Source organism: Micropterus dolomieu, linkage group LG15 (genome assembly GCF_021292245.1).
Source record: "Micropterus dolomieu isolate WLL.071019.BEF.003 ecotype Adirondacks linkage group LG15, ASM2129224v1, whole genome shotgun sequence".
Classification (NCBI taxonomy): Eukaryota; Metazoa; Chordata; class Actinopteri; order Centrarchiformes; family Centrarchidae; genus Micropterus; species Micropterus dolomieu.
In genome coordinates this window covers 20,329,614-20,339,193 of record NC_060164.1, presented here as the reverse complement: position 1 = coordinate 20,339,193, position 9,580 = coordinate 20,329,614, and the positions used below count along the sequence as shown (strand labels likewise).

Genomic DNA, 9,580 nt, shown 5'->3' with positions numbered 1-9,580 from the left:
TATTTTAGAAAAAGACAGGACAAATAAATAGGACAAGACAGAAGAAGAAAAATGAGATAAAAGCAGCCGCGAGGGAAAAGGTCTTGTCCTGTCCTGGTCCCTGTTGGGGCAGCCATGTGGCTGCTCGATGCTGCTCACGGGACGGGGGTTTTGGCAGCCTGGACAGGACTAGATGGGACGGGACGGGCACACACAGCCTGTGGCTGTACCAGCCCAGATACCCAGCAGGCTACAGGGAACACAAACACACCTCATATACCCAGCACAGTGAACACACACCCACATATTGTTGGTGTCGCACAGAGACCTAATATCTCCAAAGTGTCATCATTTGGAAATCAGTTTATGTTGACCCTGATCAGACATTTTGCATACATGTTCTGCGAATGTCTGACTGTGCTGCTATTTTTATGAAAAATCTAGTTACAGTAAAAATAACAAATCATAATGCCCAACATATACAACATACAAACAAAATAAAAAACAAACACATGCAAACAAATGGAAAAAGGCCAAATCCATCCCCTTCAACAGACACAAAAAACAAATAGCTGCAAGGAAATGTGTCAAACACAAAAAATTTGAGAAAACAGAAAAACACTCCATGTGTTTTCTCTGATCCTGTTCCATCCCTTTACAAGGACCTTACACTGCTTATTGTTCATTAATCTCACATAAATCGTTTTGACTATCCTTGAAACAAACAATAACACTTCAACCCAATGCTTTACAAGTTAAGCTGAAGAATTATTCACTTTACAGCCCTGTATGTATATGTGCATGATTCCTTCAGGCACGCAGTAGACACAAACCCTCTTTATTCACTTCTCATCTGCCCTTTTCACTGATGGCAAACATGGGAACTGTCTGAATTTCACTCCCGTAACCCTGAAATATTTTCTCTCCCTTCTCATCTTCCTCTGTCTTCAACCCCCACCTCCCCCTTTCTCTTTTTAATCCCGGCTACTTTGCATCTCTGTAACTTGGCTCCGAGCAAACTGTGTTATTTTTACACGCGGGCGGGCGAGCAGAGCGTGCAGGCGGGTGAGTGGCGGCGGCGGTGGTGTAGATTTCCAGGTTTTTTCCGAGCACCTTCCTCCAACCTCGCCCATCTGCCGCCATCTGCCTCGCTTTAGCCCGCACTTTCTACTGCACTCACACACACAGCACACACGCGCGTATGCACACAAACGCACGCACGCACACACACACACACACACATATTAATGCACACAGACGCACATCCTGTGAAAAATAACCAACAGCCTCCAATCAGCTTTTGGCACGCAAAGGAAGGGACTCTAAAAAAAAAAGCACAAAATGCTGCGCCAAATTGTCCTCCATACTTTTTCAAGTGGGATATACACTATGCCTCTCCCCGCCTGCCTTCATCTCCACATCTACATCGCTCTGTCTCCACCACCCACAGTCCTGCAACACTCTCTGCAGTTGATCTGCTGGCCTTCGAGTGAAGCAGCGCTGATGGCTGGACAGCGGATGGCCACAAAAAAAAAAAAACTTTTACAAGAATGTAGTTTGTGTGCGAGAGTGTGTTTATATGTGTAAGCACTGTGCTTTGCCCTTTTCCAATTCAACCAACACCCTCATTCACACAGATAAGCTGCATATTTACTGTTCATCCTGATATTATGGTAAGTGTTCGCTTCTGTAATCTGCAAGTGAAATGTACATACATAAATTTCCCTATAAGAAGAAATGGGTAAGGGCTTGTGAGATAGTATCTGAATCATCACTTCATGAGTTGAGGGTACGGTGTGTGTGTGTGTTTTGTGTGTGTGTGTGTGTTTTCGTGTGTGTGTGTGTGTTTTTGTGTGTGTGTGTGTGTTTTTGTGTGTGTGTGTGTGTGTTTTCGTGTGTGTGTGTGTGTGTTTTCGTGTGTGTGTGTGTATTCCAGAGATGCTTTTATGTATTACAAAGCCTCAGTAAATCTGCTCAGTTTACAGAACTTCACAAAGAGTCCACATTGTGTTGTGTCTGGTCATCAAATCTATCACCATTTGACAACATTGGACACTTCATGTAATTAATAATGTAACTAAATACCTGTACTATACATAGTCTCACATGTTTGAACACACTAAATTCAGCAATCATGTTTTCTTATGTCATCTATGATAGACTGTAAGTAGAGCAGAATATTACTGAACACATCTATTCAAGTTTTGATGTTGATTTTGAGTTGAGTATCATTTTGTTTTGGGATTGAGGAATAATTATCTTGACCTTGGTAAGCAGACAAATATATGGTTGTACCTGCACATGATGCATGGAACTATCATACTGTACTAAATATATTTTGAGGTAGTCAGTGACAGTAATGTGAACTGATCCTGAGAAATGTGCCTTTTGATTTGATGCTCATATTTAAATATAAGGAAATATTTTTTATCTTTTCTTCCCGGTTCTTATTACTTCTTCTAGGTTTGTCAAGGCTTCTCAAATGTGTTGCATCTACTAAAGTACCAGATGCTGTGATACTTCATTCCTTAATGTTCGTTGTTTGTTAAGTTAGAAACCCAAGATTTTAAGATTATTCTACTGTTGCACTCTTAACTTACTGAATAATAGGACTTTATAGTCTTACAGATGCATAAAATGGTGGTGAAGATCAAAGAAAGAGAGGGAGAGCAAGACGGAGACTGAAGAGGTGGAAAGGTGGAAAAACTCAGCATGAAACAAACATCTTAGAGAATAATAAAGAATAGGAAAAGAAAGAAGGTGTAGAGGTTTAAAGCATGAGTGTAAGAGAACCAGAAAAGAATAAACAGTGAAATCAAAAGAAAACTTGAGAAAAAGGAAACAGGTAAGAAAACAGATAAGTTACCTCAGGTGCGAGGTACTCTGGCGTGCCGCAGAAGGTCTTCATAGTAGCAGCGTCTGTGATTCCCTCCTTGCAGAGGCCAAAATCAGTGATCTTGATATGGCCATCTTTATCTAGCATCAGGTTTTCCAACTAGAAGGGAAACAAAATTCCCACAATGCAATGTTCACCATCGGAATCTAAAAGATTCAGTGGAAGTAGTAGATAAAACTGTAATCCTGACAATGCATTTCTTAGAAGAAGGAACTGGCCTGAATTCATCTCAAGAAATTTTTTTTGTCAAAAGGTTAATAAATATTTGACTGTTACTTTTTTCTGTACGGTGAAGTCAGACAGGTAAGGAAAACCATGTTGTATTATACACACACACACTCAGACACACAAACTCTAAGCAGAGAAGGGAAATAAACTTCAGGCGTCTAGTGAAGCCACTCAACCTTTTAATTTTAATGGCTGAAGTGTTTTTCTCACTCTGTCTGCTTTTTCTCCTTTCTGTTTTCTTGGCTGCTGTGAGCAGGGCTGAGGCCAAGGCTGCCAGGCAGACGCTCAGACAGAGCCATCTACCTCTCTACCTCTGTGGCATCAGTACCCCCCCCCCCCCCCCCCCCCCCCCCCCCCCCCCCCCCCTCCGCCTCCCCCCCCATCCTCCGCCTCCCCCCATCCTCCGCCTCCTATGCTTCTTTACTGCTTTATGTCTATGTGAACTTGTCCCTGTCCCTCTCTTTAATTACCACACATTCTGAGCCACTCTTCTCCTCCTGGATGAAAAAAAGAAATAAAAACTGTGGAACACAAGAGGTGCGGGGGCTAAAAGTTTCCCCTCAAATATCTGATCACTCTCATCCCTGCCCCGCCTCAACCAGCACCCCCTCTCAGTTTCTGTTTACCTTGAGGTCCCGGTACACAATCTTGGCTGAATGCAAGTAGTCGAGAGCCGAGACGATCTCGGCGCCATAGAAGCGCGTGCGCTCCTCTGAGAACACCCGCTCTCTGGACAAATGGAAAAACAGCTGCGGGAGAAGGAGGGAGGAAGAGAGAGGGTGAGAGGGAGAGGGCGGGGGAGAGAGAGAGAGGGGAGAGACAGCAGGGACGGCACAGCAATAATTACTGATTTATTGGAGGAAATTAGCACAACACAAACTGGCTGCCCGCACCATATTGAGATGATAGATAGCGGAGGGGAGGGTGAGCGGGGTGGTGTGTGTGTGAGGGGTGCGCGTGGAGAGGGGTTGGGTGGGGAGCGGGGGACATCTCGGAGGAGGGCGGGTGGAGGCGCTCGGCAGCTGGCGCCTCATCTAGCATCCCCACCACCACCACCACACATGCACACACTCACTGACATACCTCTTCCACGTTACCCTCTGGGCTAGGTTGGCACGGTGCTGGCATGGAGTTTGGCGACGGGGGCCAAATCAAGGGTTTAATCAATACACCAGTCTAGTTAAAGACAGGCCGACCGCCGTAGCCGCCGCCGCCAACGGCGCGCCCCCACCAACCCACATCCCAACAGCCTCCAGTGCAGCACTCATTAGTGGCCTAACTGGCCTTGCCCCCTGAGCCTCCGTCTTCATTTACTCCATTCTCATATCCGTCCCTCTCAGTTATTGGCAAGAAGCTCATACTTCATACGTACAAGACTATACAACTTGTTTTTTTCCCCCCGGGTGGTTTGACCTCCCGTTTCTCCTCCATCTTGCTTTTATCGCTTACCTCACATTCTCTTCATCTCTCTCCCTAGCTGTCAGTTGTCAAGTTATCACTGTCACACAGCTGCACATGTGGCACCAAAATGACACCAGCCTGCTGCGGAGCACCAGTCAAGTCGAACAAATTACCCATGAGGCCAAGGGGCACGCATCTCCCCATTAATTGTTCAGGGAGGTTTGCATATGGCCGCTAGAGTGATGCTCACAGACCACCTTGCTAAAATGGTGTCCGTGTCTAGTGTGTGTGTGTGTGTGTGTGTGTGTGTGTGTGTGTGTGTGTGTGTGTGTGTGTGTGTGGTGGTGTGGCGGGTGGGGGGGCACACGACAGGTGGGCCTTCATCAGTGTACTGGCAGCTGTGACTGTGGCAGGTTTGTAATGGGTTGTGTGTGTGTGTGTGTGTGTGTGCATGTGTGTGCCTGTTTGGTCACAATTTGTCCGTTGAGGTAAAAAATGTCTGTGTGTGTGTTTGTCTAAGTATGAGTGTGTTTGCTGGTGTTGTCTGTGTGTGTGTGTGTTTGCTCAGGCCTGGCGCTGGCTGAACTGCCTAACTAAGAGGGAGGGTAGCAGGTGACAGTTACACTGAGGGAATGAACCAAGATTGCAAAAAACGGCCCGATTAAAAATGTGAGAAGTGGAGAAGTGGGGGAATCCAAACTCATTTTCGTCTCCGACTGTCATTCTGGCTATATCTGCCCCATAGGTGTGTTCATAAATAGACACAAGCAGGAGACGGATGGAACAGGAAAGAGAGACGAGAAGGCAAGCGAGGGGCCAGTTGGTTAGTAAATTAACTGTTAGAAAGCAATCGAACACTCAAACTTTTGCCACTTCTTGAGTCTTTGCACATCTTATTCATCTCATTCTTTTGCTGCATTGCGGTCGCAGACTCACATACCTCCAATTTACACCATATTGCCCAATGTAAAAATTGTGGATTTATCTGTGAGAGACGTTTATAGCCAGACAAATGTTTAGGAGATCATCTTTAATAAAAACATCTATAGCAACTCATTTAAACTTGGAATACAGGCTATTTTAGTTTGATTTAACACTGGCATATGCAGAAATGGATAGTGATACAATAGTATTTAAAATTCTTGCAACAACCCTGATAAATAATTTTTTATGAAGTTTAATATTTACTCATCAAAATGAAGACAAAAAGAAATGCTCTCAGATGGCGTGAGTTATGGTGAACTCACGTCATCTGAGTTCAACACAACTTTGAGCGCACAGTAGAATAGGTGGAGAGCCTAATCGCTGTCAGTTAGTGTGGTGAGGTTGTGGTTTAACTGGCTGTATAAAACAGTAACACAAAGATGGGTAACCACATACATCATGAAACTGTGTGTGTGTGTGTGTGTGTGTGTGTGTGTGTGTCTTACCTCTCCTCCATTCACATACTCCATGACAAAACAGAGGCGGTCTTTAGTCTGGAATGAATACTTCAGTGACTGAAACGACACATAAACACAATTTATATAACTGAATTGATTCACGTGTGTGTTTCACAAACAACTCCATTTACTATACAGTTTAATCCACTGTTATATCCATTATACAGTCCAATGTTTATCTGTCACGAGGTTTGCCCTCATATAGTCAGCTGTATTAAATCTTACAGTACAGTGGACTCAAATGATCCCACACTGCAATGGAAAGAGTAGTGTACAAATTACTGTTACTCTAAGTCAAACTACCATGATGCATTTACTGACTAAACAGCTTTCTCTTTAAATTAGAGCGATGACTTGAATAGCATCAAATTTTATGTGATTTTGCCAAATAATACATTATGTAATTGACTTCTACACACGCTCCCTATACAGAGCACACTGAAATGATTGAGTGAACGTTTTTGTACGCAGCGAGAAGTCTGGTCCCATTCTAGCTAAAACAGCAGGAGCAAAAAAATGTGATTATTCATAGATTCATGTCTGTTTTGCTTATTCAAAGCAGGTAGGTGTGTGTCTCTTTTTCTTTTTTGAGGGAGAAGGCTGCTGAACAAAAGAACAGTTGGTCGGAGTCTCTTTGTGGCTGCAGGTGTGACAGGGGTAAACTCAGATGTGAACTGTAATTGCTCTCATGACAGCGTGTGTGTGAAAATTCATATATAAAGTGCGTGTGTGTGTGTGTTTCCAGGGAGTGTGATAGAAATGAGCAGTGGCTAATGTGTCTATGTGTAAATCAAAGACAGAGGGTAAAGCTAACAGATGCGGCCATTAATGTACAACAATTTGGTGTCTAACTCATAATTAGCCTCGAGAGACTCAGGCATGTATAGGATCATTACGCCGTCTGCGTTTGTGTATCTGAATTTAAACCATTTTGTGTATATGAGGTACTTACAGTGAGAAAGGGGTGTCTGGTGTTTTTCAGTACTCTGCTCTCTGTGAGTGTGTGAGCCACTTCATCCTGCACACATACGGTAAAAACTGTTTCAATCAAACAGCTAAATAAAGAGGCAGTTGAAGAGCACTTCATGAAATGCATTACAAACATCACATACTGACACCCGACACTGTACTCAAAATTAAAAGCAGTCAGAAAATTAGGCTTTAGTGCCATATACTTCTGTTTTATGTGGTCCATTTATATACAGTATACAGTAAAAGATAAAAAGATTGATCAAGAGATGAACAGTCTCTGCTAGACTAACCTTGGCTATGATGACTTCTTTTTTAAGGATTTTCATGGCGTAGTATTTCCCACTGGCCTTTTCTCGGACAAGAATCACTTTACCAAAGGTTCCCTTTCCCAGCAGCTTAAGGTAGTCAAAGTCACTCATTGTCTTGGGGAGGGAAACACAGAAGAACCAATGTCAGCTATTCGTCTAAGCTTCACGTTGAAAAGTTTATATGTTATGGCTTTACCCCGACTAGCAGCGTATGTCGAAATATTTAATACTACTGCCAATATAATATCTGAGTATGATACCTTGCTTTGAGGAATTTTAATCATGATTTTCTAAACAACACTCTTTTTCCATTTAACAAAAGAATCTTCTCAATTGTTAAATATCATCTAAACACAAGCAGCCAAGAATGAAAATTTGCAAAACTTTGATTCATATCAGGAATTTTCTGACCAAGTCAACAAGATTACTAATCTATGAAACATCTGATGCCAACCTTCTGTATTTACTGAGTGATACAGACATATTTCTGTCAGTACCAAAAAAGTTACAAGTACTACTACACTACAGTATATCAGCCTGGCCAGTATGCCAAAAATACATACTGCAAAAGCTTTATAGTGTGTGGTACAATAAACAGTGGAGCCTGCAGGAGCCTCTAGTGGTACTTTATACTGTGTAATTGCTTGATATATCAAATGTAGCCTTTACATTAACTACATTTACAAAAGTTATTTTGCATGACTGCTTTTACTTGCTGGAGCACTTTTCATTTGGGAAAACCAATTTACTCGCTTGTTGTTGACACAAACCTGTGAGTAAGAGGACCATTTTTAAAATTGCAAGCAGTCAAAGTTAGTAACCCATTGTATGGCAATGAGCAGCAATAGTACAACTGGAGTCATTTCTGTATTCTGAGTGTGTGAGGTAGAGAATGTGTTCATAAGTCTGCGTGCACGTCTGTTGTCGTCTGTTACCTTGCGTTTGTGGTGTGTGGTGGAGATGTCCATCTCCTCCTCGACCATGTTGTCGATGTTGGAGGTGGGGCTGCACTGGATCCTTTCTTCCTCTTGTCTCTGCAGCTTGTCAGCCACCATCTGGATGGCCTCCGTCCACTCATCTCTGAGTTTACAACATCCAACAAGACAAAGTTTAAGGAAGCACCAATACCAATACTTACTCCACTGCTTCACTGACACACATTATAGTTAAATTGTGACGAAAATGACTGACTGATTCTTTATTTCTGTTTCATAAAATCCATTTTTTTTCCATATTTGGAAGGTCATGTTTAGAGCTGCAACGGTTAGTAGTTTGACAGAAAATGAATCAATCATTTTGATAATAGATTAACCGTTCTAGTAATTTTTCAAGCAAAAGTAGAAATAACACTTGCTGGTTGTTAGCATTTGATTATTTTTTGGTCATATATGATAATAACCTGAATATTGTTGGTGGTTGGAGTGGTAACCAAATAAGCAAGCAATCTGGTTACGTCGCCTTGGGCTCAGGGAAAGCATAACAAGCATTTTACACATTTTCCTGACATATTATTGATAAAATTATTAAATCAAGAAAAAAATTAATTCAAAGGTTAGAAGAAAAGATATCAAAGGGCTATCATATTATATAACATGATATTGTTCAAACGTTCCTGTTCTTGTGGTTGTTGTTCTTGTCCCTGTGCCCTGTCTAGCGTTTGCCCAACTCAAAATGCCAAACTGATCGAACAGCATAATACATACATACAGTTATACATAATTGAAACCAGGTAACAATACATTACACAGGTGTAAAATATAATACTGATTATATTCTCCAATAGATTGGCTAGTTCACTAACTTAACCAGGTTTTTAAAGGCGCTAAAGTGTTTTCAATTAACATAAACACCTATTTGTTCAACAGAGAGGAAACATGGTCAACTAGAGAATCAACCAAATGAGCAATGATCACAGAGCAGAACTAATGCCTCCCAGTCTGTGCATGTGTGAGAGAGAGAGAGTGAGTGTGTGTGTGTGTGTGTGTGTGTGTGTGTGTGTGTGTGAGAGAGTGAGTGAGTGAGTGAGTGAGTGAGTGAGTGAGTGAGTGAGCACAAATGTACAGCCATGCATTAGAGGGAACAATGCATTGTTGTTTGCTAACATTGTTCCTCCCCATTGACTTTCCATTAGCGGTGTTGTTCAACATCTGTTGAGAGAAAGACTGTGAGTTTTATTGTGTGTGTGTGTGTGTGTGTGTGTGTGTGTGTGTGTGTGTGTGTGTGTGTGTGTGTGTGTGTGTGAGTGAGTGAGTGAGTGAGTGAGTGAGTGAGTGAGTGAGTGAGTGAGTGAGTGAGTGAGCACAAATGTACAGCCATGCATTAGAGGGAACAATGCATTGTTGTTTGCTAACATT

General features: G+C 42.3%; 1 protein-coding gene across 17 annotated transcripts in view; it reads right to left on the bottom strand.

Moving 5' to 3' along the window:
* The window catches only part of akt3a (v-akt murine thymoma viral oncogene homolog 3a), a 59,411-nt gene that overhangs the window by 13,042 nt on the left and 36,789 nt on the right, over positions 1 to 9,580 (bottom strand). For all 17 annotated transcript variants that reach the window (XR_006828368.1, XR_006828377.1, XR_006828378.1 and 14 more), the window contains 6 exons: positions 8,162 to 8,306; positions 7,209 to 7,340; positions 6,899 to 6,964; positions 5,935 to 6,003; positions 3,730 to 3,852; positions 2,846 to 2,974 (listed from right to left, as the gene is read on the bottom strand). Coding sequence is in view for 2 of the 17 variants with exons in the window: in XM_046070836.1 (XP_045926792.1) it covers positions 2,846 to 2,974; positions 3,730 to 3,852; positions 5,935 to 6,003; positions 6,899 to 6,964; positions 7,209 to 7,340; positions 8,162 to 8,306 (664 nt within the window). In the remaining 15 variants the exon portion in view is untranslated. The remainder of the gene's footprint in view (positions 1 to 2,845; positions 2,975 to 3,729; positions 3,853 to 5,934; positions 6,004 to 6,898; positions 6,965 to 7,208; positions 7,341 to 8,161; positions 8,307 to 9,580) is intronic.